Source organism: Lissotriton vulgaris, chromosome 3_1, assembly GCF_964263255.1.
Source record: "Lissotriton vulgaris chromosome 3_1, aLisVul1.2, whole genome shotgun sequence".
Classification (NCBI taxonomy): domain Eukaryota; kingdom Metazoa; phylum Chordata; class Amphibia; order Caudata; family Salamandridae; genus Lissotriton; species Lissotriton vulgaris.
In genome coordinates, this window is record NC_141689.1 from 1,218,333,950 (window position 1) to 1,218,351,592 (window position 17,643).

Here is a 17,643-nt window from a genome sequence, read left to right on the forward strand (position 1 = left end):
CTCCATGAGCAACATGGAGCAGAGGACAATTTAACCTTGTAGAAACATGTCTAGAGCTATCTCTAAAAGGCAGTAATCAATTAAAGCACATTTATTTTCTTAAGCGCCTGTTTTCAAATCTTAGTTTAGTCATAACTTTCCCCTTGTCGTCAATAAAGTCTTGATGATTCAGAAAAGGGGGTGGTGATGAACAGAGTGTCTGAATTAAGCAGACCACTCTTACCCAGTCCAAAGATCAGGGCTTGATCCATCACCGGTTTTTAGCTCACTGCACCATCCCAGCTCGGAACCAGGCTACATGCAAATTAGTCTGACCCTGGCCCAGTGCATCATGGGAACAGGGCAGACCAAACTACCAAGCCAATTCTTATACTGGGAAGGAAACAAGCTTCCGGGGACCGGTTTCTGGCATTTCAGCCGTCTTCGGCCCGGCTTGCTTGAATCCTGACGGTGCAATGAGCAAGGGACTCACATCTGAGTATACCCTTCCACGCTTATGGTGGACAAAAACGATTCAGAAAAGGGGGTGGTGATGAACAGAGTGTCTGAATTAAGCAGACCACTCTTACCCAGTCCAAAGATCAGGGCTTGATCCATCAACGTTTTTTAGCTCACTGCACCATCCCAGCTCAGAACCTGGCTACATGCAAATTAGTCTGACCCTGGCCCAGTGCATCATGGGAACAGGGCAGACCAAACTACCAAGCCAATTCTTATACTGGGAAGGAAACAAGCTTCCGGGGACCGGTTTCTGGCATTTCGGCCGTCTTCGGCCCGGCTTGCTTGAATCCTGATGGTGCAATGAGCAAGGGACTCACATCTGAGTATACCCTTCCACGCTTATGGTGGACAAAAACGATTCAGAAAAGGGGGTGGTGATGAACAGAGTGTCTGAATTAAGCAGACCACTCTTACCCAGTCCAAAGATCAGGGCTTGATCCATCACCGTTTTTTAGCTCACTGCACCATCCCAGCTCAGAACCTGGCTACATGCTAATTAGTCTGACCCTGGCCCAGTGCATCATGGGAACAGGGCAGACCAAACTACCAAGCCAATTCTTATATTGGGAAGGAAACAAGCTTCCGGGGACTGGTTTCTGGCATTTCAGCCGTCTTCGGCCCGGCTTGCTTGAATCCTGATGGTGCAATGAGCAAGGGACAATAAAGTCTTGGCATTTAAGTGACAGAATACTACTATTTTATAGACAGAAAACCTGGTATTTAAAGGTCTTAGAAAGGGCAGATGTGCGTTATAAAAGAAACAAGCAATTATTATTATTATTATTATTATTATTGTGGTGTGTACCTTCCGAAAACCTAATAAAGAAATGTTGGTGTCAAAAGTTATCACCTGTTCAAGACAAAGCCTCCCAATATACTTTTGTATTTTCCCTCAGAGCTCCCTTGGCTGCAATGTTTAAAAGTCTACAACGATTCACTAGCCCTGCAATCCAGTATGAAATTGATTGTTTAATCAATGTGGGAGGGCCCTCACGTGGTGCCAGGTATTTAAATGTATATTTGCTGCGTTTGTTATTACTTAGGCAGCATGGTATGGCCAAGGTAAATATTACTTATCCTAATAAAAAGTTTTAAAGAATCAATCCCCATTCCCCACTGCTACTGTAACTACTGTTTCCGATTCTTCAAAGTAGCTTACTTTTGTGCAAATTGTAGCTATATGTGGTGAACCTGCTTGGAACATAAAAACACACTCATCCATGTGCAAGTTCATAATAGAAGTAGCAGGAAGAATTGCTACATGGAAAATGTACAAACAATGGCTCATGCCAATTAAGCACCTAATGTAACTTTTGGCTAATTACTTTTTTTAAAGGAGAAAGATGAATTAAGTACAAGAAACGGAGTTCAATTGGTGCCGGTGAACAGGACAGAAGCGGACTTACCAAGGTACAAACAGAACTTCAGGTTACCTGACATTTTGGAAAACGGACAGGAGTAGAGGGACTTTTTGTAAACACTTTTTTACATACTTTTGATATCACTCGGAGTTGGTCATACGATTTCATTTACCCGACTCTGCTTTTGTAAACAGCACAAGTGCAGAGAATTGAAGCAACACTGTTTCATTTTGTTCTTTTGGTAAAGTAAAAGGTTATTATTGATTTATTTTATGTGATTTTACATATTTGGAATAGGAGAGCCCTAGCCACCTTACTAGTTGTTATGTTACATCTGAGATTGGAATTCATTTACGATGGTTTTACATTTATCCAATGTGCCTCGTGGGTTGTATGTCGGCATTGTCTCCTCTCCAAATCGAACGTACCCTGGGTCCTTGGGGACAAAGTTTGCTGTTAAGTAAATAATAAGTGGGGGGTGAAACACTCGTTCCTTCCTCCAGTCATGCACGAGTCTCTCGTCCTGGGCCAAAGTATCATGATCAAAAATAGGTTTTTGTGCCCAAAAATGCGTGCTGGTAACCGATGCACTGAAATCATCAAGAAAGTGCTAGGCTCATGTGCAAAACTGGAAATATTCCTTCATTGAAACACGTCCGGTCCTAGAATTCCTTGTATTCCTCCCCATTTCCCCCACTTAACACGTGCTTCTGAGCTGCACCCCTCCTCCTGCACTGTACCCCTCCGTCGGGCTGGCCCCGCCCCTCTGGCGCAGGTCGTGCAGTTTACGCGGTGCCAATAACAAATGCGCCAAAGGTCCGCTTTGTTTTTTGGTGAATCTCAGGTTTCGAGTTTGACTGCTCCCTTAATCGGGCAACTGCACGTAGGCTCAATTTAAAGGAAATTCATTTGTTCGGGGTCACCGCGTGGGTTTTCATTAAAAACAAATTACCAGTGTTCGGAGAGGACATCTGGGCTCCGAGCGCGCGCCATTAACGGCTGTATCCGCAGCCGCCTCTCTGGCCGGCCGCCGGTCCATCCTCGGCTGTCACCCTGCGCGCGCGGCCCCTGGAGGGCAATGAGTGACGGTCAAGGGGAAGGGGAGGCGGTGAGAGATGGCTTCCCGAGGGTGGGGAGGGGTCCGAGGGACAAACTGAAATAAAGCAGAGAGGGTAACAAGGGCCATTCGCCGGGCCCAGCCAACGGGAGCCGCCGATATGTAAATGAACAAGCATGATTAAGCATAACCGTACCCGATTCAATTACAGCATCTTACACGCTCCCTGGTCACGAGCCGCCGCATGGCTGCTTTGCTCACAAACAGGCTAGGCCGGGCTTTCGCCTCCTGATGAAAAAACACACAGCACCAGTGACCGGGCTTGCTCAGTAGTCACTCTCTGGACACCAGAGGCTGAAGCAAAACGAGGCCTTCTTTGGCTGTGCTGTCTATTCCCTGTAGTGTCCTAGCATGGACACGTTCTAGTGTTTCAGTGTGATGTAACTTACTTGACACCCACCCACCACAGACGTCATGGCGTGACATGACGCTGCAAATAAATGGGGCCGAGCGCACGGGCTCGAGGCGATTCCCACTACCCTCATCTGGTGTCTGCGTCAGTCATTGCGGCTCCTCACATGCGGGCCTAGGGCCCTCTCCACCACGAAACCCTACAATGGCGACGAGGGTGGTAGTGTTGCCCATGCGTGCCACTACCCTCGGCTGATCGAGAATAAAAAGAGGGGATGAGAGCTGCCCGCATAGAGGGCATCCCCTGTGGTGAGGCGCGACGCGCCGTGAAGCCAGTAGGCACGTCGGCGCCCCACAGCAAGCCGACCGGAGCCTACCCGCGTCGACCGCCACCAAGCAACTGCGGACCGCCCAGAGCCCACCTGCGACGGCCGCGAGGCTGAAAACCCCCATCGGAGAGGTACACGGGCCGGGCGGAGCCCACCCGCCGCGACCGCGACGGAGCATCTGGCCCGCCGGCCGAAGGTGAGCCCCACGGGCAAAGTGCCCGCCATAAACTGTGGTGATAAATAAGCAGCGCCAGCGGAGCCTACCCGCGGCCTGCCCGAGTCGTCCCCCGCCCCCGCCGCGTGTGTGCTTGGAAGCGGCAGGGGCACATAGAGAGGAATGGCGGCGTGAAGAAGTGCGGCCGGACCCGCAACACCCGTCAATAACGAGGGGGAGGGAGCGGAGTAGCTAACCGCCTCCCGACCCCCCTCGCGACGTGATCAAGAACCAGCGGAGCCTACCCGCGGCCTGCCGACGACACCACCCCCCCCCCCCCCGCGAGGAGAGACACTGCAGAACCAGCGGAGCCTACCCGCGGCCTGCGAGGTAAATGGCAAGTCTCCGCCGCGCAGCGGGTGTGAGGAAGGGCTGCTGCGGCGGGAAACCGGAGAGCGGGAGCCTGCAGGGCCGGATCGTTACCGGCGCGTAAGTAAGCAGAGCCGGCGGAGCCTACCCGCGGCCTGCCTCAAGCCCGCCCCTGCCCAGGGAGAAGTGACCGGAGCGACGCGCTCCTCGCCGGAGGGAATCAGCATCAACACCCCCCCCCCCTCTCGCGAGGACTGCCGAGGCTGCAGCGAGCGGGGAGGGGTAAGAAGGAAGCGCCTACACGCGGCCAGTGCCGCTGATGATTAGAGGTGCCCTCACCTTGTGTGCTCAATGGGAGGAACAAGTGCCTGTAAGCGGCCAACGCCGCCGAAATTAACTGACTGTGCCCCAGGGACACTGGCTGCCAATAACACCTACAAAAAGTGAAAGTGCCGGTGCACCCGGCAGGAACATGAACATGTGCCCCTTGTGCCCCTCTGCAGCAAGCAATCAACTGTGAGGCGCCTATGCCTTTCTGCCCCCAAAAAAGTGAAGAGGAAAGAGACTCACCGAGAGGACAGTCTGAGGCAGGTTCCCAGCAGCAGCAACTCCAGCCCCAGCCTGAGGCAGTAGAGTGCACATCAGGGGAAGACAGGAGCCCCAAGACAGGCTGGTACAAGATCCAGCAACACTGCCACCCAGTGGCCAAAAGCAAGAGTGCACTAACATCCTCCAATACCTAAACAAGCATTGGACCACGCAAGCTCAATCAACAGCATCAAGGGGCATCCGACTGAGTAGCGCCCCCAAGGAAAGCATCTAAACTCCCGCAGCAAGCAAGCATCCAACCTCACGCAGCAAGTAACTGCGCAACAGCGCAAATGACCCCCACCCACACCAGCAAGGAGTCGGCGGCTGCCACTTCCAACGCGACGTGGGAAAAAGGCACCAATGCCTCACAAAGCATCCAAGCCCTGACGTCTGGAGGAAACGACTGCCAAGCACCAGAAGAACGTCCGGGGAAACGACTGCCGCGATCAAAGGACGGAGAGAGCAGCGACGCCTGGTGGCCACAGGCGCTCACCGCAGCATCAACTACTCCCGCCAACGGTCCAAAGCATCAAGTACCTGACGACAGCCAAAGCAGCAAGTACCCAACGTCCTGCAACAGGCGTCCCAGAACCCTGAACAGTAAGTGCGCAAACAACGCGCCACGTGGCGACGCACAGCCACCGCAAGCAGAAAGAAGAATGCATGCAGCGCCATCGCGCAGAACAATCTTCGCGAACGATCGCCCATCAAGTGCCGACCCGCGACAGATCCATGGCGCCTCCCAGGGGCCGATCCGCAGGATGATCGCCCATCAAGTGCTGACCCACAACGGGTCCCCCAGGAACTGTTGTAGCGCAAAGTCCGACAGGACGACCGAAAGCAACCTGCCCGGCATCGGCAGAAGTGGACCACCAATCGGTCCAGGACGTTCAACCATGAACAGGTCTACAAACATGGACCCCTGAACGTCACCAACAAGCATCAAGAAAAGAAAGCATCAAGACAAGAAGGTTCGTGACACCAACTCTGGCTGCTGAGGAAGAAGGAGAAAGTGTCCCCGACGGGGACAAGACCAGGGGTACACATGCGGGGTGCGCGCACTGCATGGAGGACCCAGGTCAGAAGAGAAGACACCAAGATCGGTCCAAGTGATGTCGCGATGCAGAAGGAAGGAAAGGAGAGACCCGAGTGGCACGTCTGCCACCGCGAAAAGGAACGAAGAAAAGGAGAGATCTGAGTGGCACGTTTGCCACCGCAAAAAGGAAGGATCTAAGTGGCACGTTTGCCACCGTGAAAAGGAAGGAAGAAAAGGAGAGATCTGAGTGGCACGTTTGCCACCGTGAAAAGGAAGGAGGAAAAGGAGAGATCTGAGTGGCACGTTTGCCACCGTGAAAAGGAAGGATCTGAGTGGCACGTTTGCCACCGTGAAAAGGAAGGAAGAAAAGGAGAGGTCTGAGTGGCACGTTTGCCACCGTGAAAAGGAAGGAAGCATATCCATGTGGCCTGTTGCCACAATTAAGAGTAGAAGGAGAAGTCAGTGCGAAGCAACGTCCTCACAGGGAAACAACTAAGGAAAGACAGAGAGGAGTGCAGGAAGACGAAGACCACTCACTCCCGAAGAGAAGTAGGTGACAAGTGCCAGGACAACGGTGCGAGGAACACGAAGGACGGAAGAACACCAGTGGCAAAGAAGACCAGCTGACAGACGATGTTTCCGCACACCCAGGATCTGCGGAGAGGAGCAAGCGAGACCGTTAGTGACATCCACCTTTGGGGTCACACGGACACTGGACACATGCCAGCCGTGGTGACTCAGGGGCAGAGGCCTCCGGGACGCAGTCCCCGCGACGAGAGACGGTCCTCCGACGCCCATCCGGAAGGTCCGGGGAGGGCGAAGACATCGCAAGCAAAGACAGAAACCAACAGCTACCTTGGGACGAGGCTGCGGAATCTGAGGTGAGACACATCGTCTCTTCCATACCCCCACTGACGGCGGCGCAGGAACAACTGATGGGGACACATCCAGCCCAGCGCGAATCCGAGAAGAGGACCTCAAGGATATCCCGTGGCAGGGGAACACCGACGAGAGGGGTCATCCTAGTGAGAGGGATGCCTTGCAATGGATCTGCCTTTTGCCAAGTAGGACACAGACTACAAATAAAACTAAGGCCAAAGCCGGAAATCGTGCATCATTCCCCGGCGAACCACAAGAACTCTAACTGCACCCGTTGCCATGGAAGTGAGCAGAAGAAGGACTGTGAGGAAAATTTGGTTGCAGAGTCGTCAACAGACTGTTTCCATCGAGCACCACAAACCGGTGCCACTGTGAACTGATGTTCCCCGCAACAGATTGAACATCATCTGTAATTCCAAGCAGCGGCGGATCGAAAGACACTGCGGAAGCTGAACACTTGACTGCATCCTGATACATGTTATTTTCCCCACAGGTTGATTTCTGAATGTGGGTTTTTGCAATTAAAAAATGGGAGGGATGTAGTGTCCTAGCATGGACACGTTCTAGTGTTTCAGTGTGATGTAACTTACTTGACACCCACCCACCACAGACGTCATGGCGTGACATGACGCTGCAAATAAATGGGGCCGAGCGCACGGGCTCGAGGCGATTCCCACTACCCTCATCTGGTGTCTGCGTCAGTCATTGCGGCTCCTCACATGCGGGCCTAGGGCCCTCTCCACCACGAAACCCTACATTCCCAAACTAGCACTAGTGAGGCAGATACGACAGACCAGCTTTTGCTCAGACGGTTCATCTTGCCACTTGCTCAGAACACTACCCCTCCCTCTTTTGGGCATAATCTGCAGCGCGATGGCCTGCCATCTGTCGCCCGCCTTTTCTACACAATGGGACACAATTACTTTTTTGGGGGCTGTAACGGTAAACAAAAGCCATACGTGAGTGCCAATCCATTCAAATGACATTTGTCGGATTTTACCTCTTTGCCACTCCTATCCAGACTGACATCTGCACTGGTCATCCATGGCCACTGCTGTTTCCTTGAGTGGCCAGGCTCTGCATTGCCGGCACTAGGCAGTGTTAGGGCGGAGAGGAGGGGGGTGATTGGCATGGAACTTATCTCAATATTGAATGGGCTTATCAACTGCTCCAGAGATCTTGCACAATCTGAAGTTACAGGTTCGGGGAAGGAGGAAGACACATTTTCTCCTTCCTAGGTTAATAATTCAAAAAAGCAACACTGAGTTGTGCCAAAAACAGCAAACAATCATATTGTGCCATTAATCTCGGCCACACGTAATTGTTCAGGTCGCTTTCCAGTCCACCCATTTCCTACTGGTTCCTGTCTGAGGTGGCCTGGCGCGCAATAACGATGGACTGGATTGTGGCCCTGAGTACATACAAGTGGCTGAGGTTAATTCAAGCAATCCACCCATCACTTTTTTTGCTTTCCTCAGTGTAAAGCCCTATGTGCGGGTATGCTAAGGCATGTTCTTTTGCCCACTTTGCCACAGAACTCAAGCTGCATCCTATTACGAGGCCCACTTAACCAGAAAATGATCTGGTGTTGCAGTGTTCTCATTCTGAAGTTCTGGCCTAGCAGTTTTGACTGGATTGTATCTACTGGAGCAGGACCATGGTTGATTTACATAAGGTGGTTCCTGTATGAGGTTGCTTGGCAGGCAAAGGAATCCGACCTAGAGTAGGTAACAGAAGTAGCGGTCGCTCGTTTTGCAAAGTGTTGGGGCAGGGGAAGGGGGAATACAAAAAAAATAATTATACATATATAAAACTTACCTTTTCCGCCGCCCACCGCCTTGCTCTCGATCCTCGCCTCCGGACATTCAGGAACTGCTGCAGACTGTGCAGGCTCCCAGGTGCTAACCCCAGCGCTGCTCTTATGCTGGGAAAACTATAAGAGCAGAGTTGGGATTGGTCTGTATGCCCTTGGTAGGTGCTCAGACAGTGCTGGGAGCCTATGTTGGTTCTCCACCTGGCTGTACAACACAACTCTGGTAGGAGAAAGGTTAGGTGTGCATGACTGGCCAGCCAAACCGTCATATTGCTTTAGCAGTGCCCACCCCTCCCCACTCTTCCCTGGTGCAGCTGGAGTGTCTGTGTGGATGGTCCCCCCCCCCCCCCGCCTCCCCACCCTTCCCCCCCTCGGCTCGCAGCCTGCAGGAGGAAAAATAAAACGATTTAAAAAATGTTTTAATATCATTTTATTTTATTTTTGTTGGTTGTTTCTGCTGACTTTCAGATGGGGGCGATCTCCTCCACCATAACAAAGGAGCCGCCCCTGGTTAACAGTAGCTGAGATTAATTCAAGCAAGAAACACATCACTTTTTTGTTTCCCTCTGGAAAGGTGGCATCTTTTGCCATGTAAAGCACTCCAAAGCGGAATCTACTTCCAGACCATGGGTGCAAGCCTTTCCTTCAAATCAAACAGCGAACACTGGCACATCTCAGCAGAACCTGATGGTTCCACCCAATGGAACATTTTAGAAGCATGCAGGAGGTGTATGGGCATGACAATAAGATTCTCCTTTTCTTCTTTCTGTTTCAAGCATTCCCCTTCACCTGGTAAATATCGACTTGTTTGGGTGTTTTTTAATTTAAATTGCCCACAAACGCCAGTATGTGTTAGCACTAAAGTTTAATGCAGAAACTTAGTGTGAACAACAATAGCAAAGCATTTTGTTTTGTTTAGTACTTTTATTGAAGATAAAATATGGTACCCAATACAGGAAATAAGGGATAAACCTTATGAACAAGTATAATATTAATGGATTCAGTTGAACCAGAGTAGCAAAACTTTTTAAATGCCCATATAGTTTGAATGTTGCAGTGTTTCCCATCTTCCCATTTGCCACCCCTATAACTAGAAACTTACAACTCACAAAAACCTTCCATACTTTCGAATTTTCAACAAATTTTGTCTGTGTCTTTAAATTTCCAAAAATCCTGATTTATGAGTCGGGATATAGTAATGCATGCCCACAGGTTACTTTGGGTATAGTGTTGTATTTCTGGCCCATAAACACGAATATATATGCCTTCACATTGACACAGTTTCAAGTTTAGCACAGCTAGTGGATTTTCCTTCCCACTGCCCACTCTGGGTGCAAGTCCATTCAAGCCTCCAATCATCAAATTGTCAGTGCAGAAGCAGTGTTTCCATATGGCAAGGCAAAATAGCAGTCTTACAGTTATATCTAGTGGTAGCCCCAAATCACTACAACAAGCCTGAAAGTTGCCTTCTTTTCACTCTATGGGCAGAGCTCCAGCTAAGGGCCATGAAAACCATTTCAATGTTTTTGGCTACAACATGTTTTATCCTCACCCTCCCTAAACACCCAGAAAGTAGGAGATTGTGAAGCACTTGCATGCCGGAAAGTCTGGAACTGACAGCTCTGTTCTCCAGCAGGACTTCCTGTACTCAGTCCAGCCTCTTCAGTAGCAGCCAGTTTAGACAGGGTAGACTGGGCTACCCCTCTGATTTTGCTGAGAAAGAATCCCAACCTGCCCAAAAAGTTGAAACCATAAACAAATGTGTTCTCCTTTTTTTTAGACCGTTTGGGCTTCACCCTCAGCAAAATTCAAATGAAGTTCCCTGTCAGGAGTTTGTAAACAGGCTTCTTTTGAAGAAGATGAGGGAGCACTACGGAAAAAGGACAGTTTTTTAAAATATCTTCAGGCAAGAGGTATCACCTGCTCCCCCACTTTCCTCCCAATGAGGGGGTTGGTAATAGCCTTATTGCCCATACCCGTAGGGCAATAATGGCATATAAATACCCTCCTTTCATTATGGGTCCTCCTCCACGACTTGGGCCTATAAATGTGGGGAAAGTAATTAAGAGTCATTAATGCTTGCAAGTACAGGCGATAATGCTTAATTGAATCCCACCTTTTAATACCATTAAAAATGAAGATCACACAGCGCCACACATGACTGTTAAAACTGGTAGTCCGAAAGACATTGGTCTCTTCCGGCTGTGATTGCTTACAATATGAGTGACTGGAAAAATAAGCAGAAATCAGTGCGTAAACTGCAAATCAGACCCCACAGAGTCAACTCAGCCTTTTATCCTTCTGAAGACAACAGAACGAGTACCACTGAGTTGAGTAATAGTGATGCCTTTTATATACAGAGCTATAAAAACAAGAATGCATCAACAAGCAGGTAATGAATCTATTTAGGTGAGGAAATTATTTAACCACAATCTCAACGGAGCGCTTTACAGGCCTGACAAGAGGATGGGGTAAAGAGAAGAGCTGTGCACACAGTAAGAAGCAGGACAGTTGACTACAAGGAGAGAATACATAAACTGATATCCTGAATAGACAGCCGCATGGAACTCTGACAGAATATCAACCAGCAGGCATTAGAGCTTCTCAAAATGCATGTGTTTAGGTAGATAGGGGAGCTTTGAACAAAGGATTTACACCGCACCAAAATGGGAAATTTAAGGATGTGCATCTCTCTTCCAGGGTCTGCTCAGGGCAAGCAGACTGATCTGCAGAGAAACCCAATCTTTGGCAAAATGTACATTACATGCAAGCCAAGGGCACGCTGCCTGTAATGCATTGGTTCCGAATGACTGGTACGCCTGGGGACTGTGGCATTCACTTATCCATGGATATGCCTGTTCATTTATTTATTTATTTATTTTAGTGTTTCATAGAGCGAGAACTTGGCCCGTTAGGGTATCAGAGCGCTTTACAGAGTCACAAAGTAAACAATAGAAAGGATAACACAAGAATACTGTAAATTAGGGGGGAGGGGGTACAGGGAATAAGAGGAAAACACTATACAAGGATAGACAATATTACAGTTGTTAAGGACGGACTCCGGTTTCTTGGTGGGGCAAGGTCGCCGGATGGAGGCAGAAGTCTATGGGGTGGTTGTGTGAACGGGATTAGTCAAGGAATTTACCCATGAGGAAGGCTTTGGCCTCCTTTTTGAAGCGTACCAAAGAGGGGATTCTTCTGATGGCGGGTGGGAAGGAGTTCCATATTCTTGGTGCAGTCCCAGCGAAAGCCCGAATATACGTTTTTTTTTTCAAAAGCGGACAGGCTGGAGTAGGAGGGCACTGGCCGATCGTGAGTTTCTACTTCCTCCGGATATCACAAGTTTCTGTGCAAGATACGCAGGGGACTTTGAGTGTAGGGCCTTGTGCATGATACATGCCAGCTTGAGATGGATCCTAGCCTCCAGTGGGAGCCATTTCAATGATTTCAGATGAGGGGTGATGTGATCAAATTTCCTTGTGCCGGTAAGTAGTCTGGCAGCTGCGTTGAGGCAGGCTTTTAAGGATGCTAGGGAGATCTTGGGTAAACCAGAAAGGGTGAAGCAGCCATATTCCAGCCTAGAAATAACTATGGCTTGGACTGCAAGTTTTAGGTCGGGAGGGTCAAGTAATGGTTTCAATTTCCAAAGGTAGCTCAAGTGGAATCTGGCAGATTTGGCCATTGAGTTGATGTTGTCTCGCATGTTTAGGTTATAGTCGAAGTGGATACCCAGAGATTTGGCCGAGTCCACAATGGTCGGGGGGGCAGTTTAAGGCTGTGATCGCTTTGATCCATGTCTGGATCTCTGAGTTGCTTTTAGGTGGGGAAATTAGGAGGAACTCAGTTTGCTTTGCATTGAGTTTGAGTTGGTTGGAGGAGAGCCATTGGACGGTCAGCTTCAGGGCCTCATTCAAGGTGAGGATCTCTTCAAGAGATGAGATGTAGATCTGAGTGTCGTCTGCGTACATATGGTAGGAGATATTTATGGTGCGAAAGACCTCGGCAAGGCGTTCTAAATAGAGGTTGAAAAGGATGGGGGACAGCGTTGATCCTTGAGGGACTCCCACCGTGACCAAGGAGGAAGCGGACAGGTTGCCGTTGATAAGGAGTCTCTGAGATCAGTTTTGGAGGAAGGAACTAAACCAGTCGAGAACAGTGCCATCTAATCCCATCCTAAGTTTGAGGCGTTCGAGTAGCATCTCATGGTTGACCATGTCGAAGGCCGAGGATAGATCTAGGAGGATTAAGTGACAGGTTTTGTCTTGGTCAAGGGCTTGTAGGGCATCATCGACAATGTGGAGCATGGTGGTTTCAGTGCTGTGTCCAGGTCGGAAACCAGATTGGCAGTCATCGAGTAGATGGAAGTTGTTGATGTGGTGACTTAGCTGCAGTTGCACACACTTCTCCAGCACTTTGGCCAAGAGAGGAATGTTGGAAATTGGTCTGAAATTGTCTGGGGAGGCTGGGTCCAGGGACAGCTTTTTCAGAATGGGGAGGACTTGGCCCGCTTTCAGAGAGTTCGGGCTTGAACCCTGCCGGAGAGAGGCGTTGATTATCGTAGTCCAGCTAGGAATAATGGATTGGGCAGCGGTCGCAAGGCAGTTAGAAGGGAGTGGGTCGTTGAAATGGTTGTTTGGGTTTAAGGTGGAAAGGATTTTGGCGTAGAGTGAAAAGTTGGTCCAATGTGCTAGATTCTTAGGTGAGGACTGTGGAGGCAGGGGGGAGGGGGGGGTAAGGTCAGGGGTCAGTAGAGATATTGAGGCCGCACTAAGTTCGTTACCTTGGGTTTTGATTTTGTTTGTAAAAAAACGAGGAGAATTCCTAGGATGAGATGAGAGACTTGGGGTTTTCTTTCACTGTTTTGGTCAGTTTGTTCTATTGATGTTTGACCAGCTGAAAGAGTTTGCGTGGTCTGTTCTGGGCATTTCCTAGTTCAGCTCTGAAGAACTCTTTTTTTGAGTTGAGGATGTTTTTGTTGTATGTATTTCTGGCCTGGCGGAGAAGTTTTAAGTGAGCGGCCGAGGGGTGCTGTCTACAGATTCTTTCAGCTTGTGGGAGGGATCTCCTCTCGTTATTGAGGGAACCTGTGTACCAGGGGTTTCTATCTTTGACCTGAGTTCTTTTTAGTTTAAGAGGGGCTAGGTCATCCAGAATGTTCGACATCGTTGTGGAGTAGTGATCATTGAGGTCCCTGACCGATGTGATAAGTGGGGGGAGGTCGATTTGCAGGGGTTCTCAAGTTTCTTGTGGTCCAGGTTCTTGGTGTCTCTGACCCAGCGTTTAGGATGCACCGGTTGTGGTGTTCTTATCTTGTGGGTGCCAGGTAGAAGGAAGATGATGGCGTTGTGGTCTGACCAGACTTAGGGGTCTATAGAGATAAGCTTGACTGTTGCCTCCTTAGAGATGATCCAGTCAAGAGTGGCCCCTTTTGAATGTGTTGGGAGTGAGCAAGCTTGGGTCAGGGCTTGATCGGCCAGGAGGTCTTTAATGGCGTTGACATGAGGATCCTTGAGATCGTTCCAGTGCAGGTTGAAATCTCCAAGGAAAATGTCTTTGGTGTTGAGGAAGCTCTTAGCTGTGATAATTTCCATGAGGTGGTCAGTGAAGGGGTCGTTCACGCCTGGGGGGTGGCAAAAGATGTGCAGGTTGCATAGATGGGTGGTGTTACTGCAGATTGAGAGGGCTAGATATTCGCAGGCATTGGTAGTATCCGCCAGAAGCTCGGTGACAAGGAGGTTAGAGCGATAGATGCAGGCGATGCCGCCACCTCTCTTGTTATGGGTCGGTCTAGCTTAGTAATGTTAAAGTTCGGGGGGACTAAGAGGTCAAGTCAAGGGGATGAGGAATCATTGAGCCATGATTCTGTTAAAATAGCTAAGTCGGATTTGTTGTTCAGAGTGATGGCAGAAACATCGGTGGCATGCTTTATTGCTGATCTGCAGTTAATTAAGAGACCAGTCAGGGAGGGGAGGGAGGCGGTGTCGGGAGTCGGGGTAGACAGGTGTACATGCGCTAGATTGCTTCGGTTCACCCTTCTGTTGCAGAGGGCACCTGATCTGCAGGGGTTGATATCGACCGTGCAGATGGGGTGTGCAGCACTCACGTCTGATAGACAAGGAGTGAGAGAGGCTGCATTATGGTCCTGGAGAATGTCTTGGTTTTTCTTTTCAGTGAGGTCTAGCAACTTTGTTGGGGTGAGGGAAAAGCTGTAGGAGAGGGCGAGGTCAAGGGTTTCATCCTCTGATAGGCAGCTAGGGTGCTTACGAAGGCGAAAGTGCCTCGAGGATGTCAGTAGTGGGTGTTTGGGGTGCTCTGGGCTACGAGGGGAAGAGGAATTCAGCCAAGGCTTGAGGTTGATGAGGGAGAGTTCGGAGAGGTGAAGGAGGTTTGTTAGATCCAGGATGGAGAAGTCGATGTCTCGAATTATTTTAGTGGCTCTGGAGTGCAGAGTGAGGATATCTGTGGAGGGGGTGGGAGGGTTAGGATGGACTGTTTTAGGGGTCTTAGAAGGGGTGGAATGAGTGTTAGCGGGACTAGCTAAACCTGCACCCGCATGAGTCGTTGGAGGCGTACTGGTCTTAGAGTCAGAGTGGGGAGCATGAATGGAGGAGACCAAGTGTCCCAGGTCGATTTTGTTAGGGAGGGTGGTGGGAGGGCTGAGGGGGTTAGGGTGTGCTGTGTTGGGGACCGAGGAGTCCGAGTGGGGAGCGTGAGGGGAGGTTATCAAGGGTCTCAGGTCAATTGCGTTGGGGAGGTTGGTAGGAGGACTGAGGGAGTAGGGTGTGCTGTGTTGGAAGCAGTGGGGACCAAGGGGGAAGATAGAGTAGAGGAGACCTGGGGTCCCGCGGTGGACGTGTTAGCAAGGCCGGTAGGTGTACTGGGGGGGTCAGGAGGAACAGAGTTGGAGGGTCTTAGAGAGGTGCCCTGTGGGAAGTTGGTCGTGTTGGGTAAGTGGGTCGGAGGATCGCCAGGACGGGGGTTGGTCATCTTCCCTACGACCAGGCCGGTAGGTGAGTAGGGGCGGTTGGGAGGGACATAATTCTACTTACTAGCCCCCTTTTTAATGTTCCCAGCCTGCGAAGCCATTAAAGTTAATTTTTTCGACTAGCCAGGGAATTTTTACCCTTTTTTTTACACTACCATTCATGTAAATAGGTCCCTACACTCCCCAACACATATCACTATCCTCATCACATCACATAGCCAATTGTCAAAAATATAAGTGCTCCCGCGTCACTCGTAGGTCGAAGCACGCCCCGCCCCGTAGAGGGACGGGAAGACCCCAATGATGGGAGAATGACACTATGGGATTCATAGTGTGTGAGGGGTATTTTAAAAACACACAGTGCCCTCATTCTGCCACTCGCAGAAAGGCCTGATTTTCAAATTGCAGTGTATCCACGAGTTTAGAGAATATACAAAATCATATAAAATTAGTCACCACTCACATTGATAGAATCCCATTGTTTACATGTCTAAGCAGTGTAACCTAATGCTCTAAAGCTGCCGATAGGCTGATCAGCCTAGCCAACTTCAAGAAAATGAAATATACTGGAAAAAATCCTTACAAGCCAGGGCATTTTCATAAAGCACCCACTGAAAAAAAGGCCCAACCAAGTATCTTTAAAAAAAAACAACTGTTAACTAACTTCTTCAAACCGTCTTTTAGCTCACAAAATGGGTCAGTCAAGGCCGCCCCGTACATTTTTCATGAAGCGTGACTCCTTAGAAAATCAACACTACCAAATGTGCCACATTCTGACAATGTTCAAGCATTCCCTCTATTGTATCTATGTCCCCCGCCATCAATGTTGAAAGGAAAAAACTATTTCCAGAAATCTCGCACTGCAAAATTACCTCTGGCAACATATGTAGCATGATGCAAGCTAAATAAATTGATAAAGAGGGATCACCTTGTTCCTGATTTTAAGCAGCATGGTGTGACCATTCACCTTCCACCCCCCCCCCCCCCCCCCCCCCAAAAAAAAGAAAAAATCAGAAGTTAGAAAAAGGAAACTGGCAGGTCCATATTTTGAGGAAAGTATGGGGACCTGCTACTGAAGCTGAACCGCGGCTCACCCATGCACAGCAAAGGGCCCTGTTACCTCCATGTTGGACAGGACGGTTCTACGCTTCCAAAGGAGCAAGCAAGCGCACTTAGTCTCCAAGGGGGGAGCCAGACAGTTGTTGGTTTTGCATCGTCTGTGTGTTTTATTTTAAATCTGTAATTCTGCCTCTTGCATGCATGAGCAGAGGAGCGCGCGGGGCCGCGGAAAACCTCGCATCCGTGAAGACTCACCAGGCACCATTCCTGTCAGCGTCGGAGCAGGGTAGCTGCCCTGTCCAGCAGGGGGGACGTGTGGAGGGTATCCTGGGAGGGTTGTGCTTGCCAAATCACGACCTGAGGAATCAAACAAACAAATCACTGCGTGAGCATTCACAACAACTAGACATGTTTTTACATTTCCCCCCGGTGCACAGAACACAGTCCGCGCATTTGTCATTCCCGCTCTCTGAATAGCAAAATCACATTTTTTTTTATCCTCTTACATACTCGGCTTGGCAGGAAAAGACGACACTTTATTTTCCTTTATAAACCGACCAAACACTGAAAACCCCTGATAACACGAGGGAGGTATACAAATAAAAGATCCGTGCTGAGCCAAGCTGATTTCCCTTGTTGCTGTTGTCCGAGAGCCTCCCATGTAATTACCCTGTTACACTTGTCACCGTAATGAATAGAACATACATAGACTCGTAGGGTCTGTTGACAGATAAGGACTGCCAGGCACATCCCATAAGTCACATCTAAGCCTGAGCTCCAACATCACCAACCATGCCCAATCTACAAGTTTGCCAACAACCCTGCCACTGTCTGCACCAGGCTCTTTAATTTTTACCCCTCATCTACCCACACGACTCGCGCTTGAAGGAAAACTAAATTTATCCACTATTTAAATTTAAATACAAGAATATTCTTCCTAAACTCAGATTTCTGTGGGATCATCTTGTTGTTCTTGTGTGGTGTTCCACTGCAAACCGGTGATCTCTGTTGCTTCTTTTGTACCCCTGAGGATAAAACCATCATACCAGAATGTCACTTACGGGGACTTTAGCTGTCTAAGAGAAGGCTGGGATAACA

General features: G+C 49.5%; 1 protein-coding gene across 4 annotated transcripts in view; it reads right to left on the bottom strand.

Annotated features, from left to right (window-relative positions):
- PAX5 (paired box 5) overlaps window positions 1-17,643 on the bottom strand; it is a 547,862-nt gene that overhangs the window by 63,990 nt on the left and 466,229 nt on the right. For all 4 annotated transcript variants that reach the window (XM_086961679.1, XM_086961678.1, XM_086961677.1 and 1 more), the window contains one exon: window positions 16,801-16,902. In XM_086961679.1, the coding sequence (XP_086817805.1) occupies window positions 16,801-16,902 (102 nt within the window). The remainder of the gene's footprint in view (window positions 1-16,800; window positions 16,903-17,643) is intronic.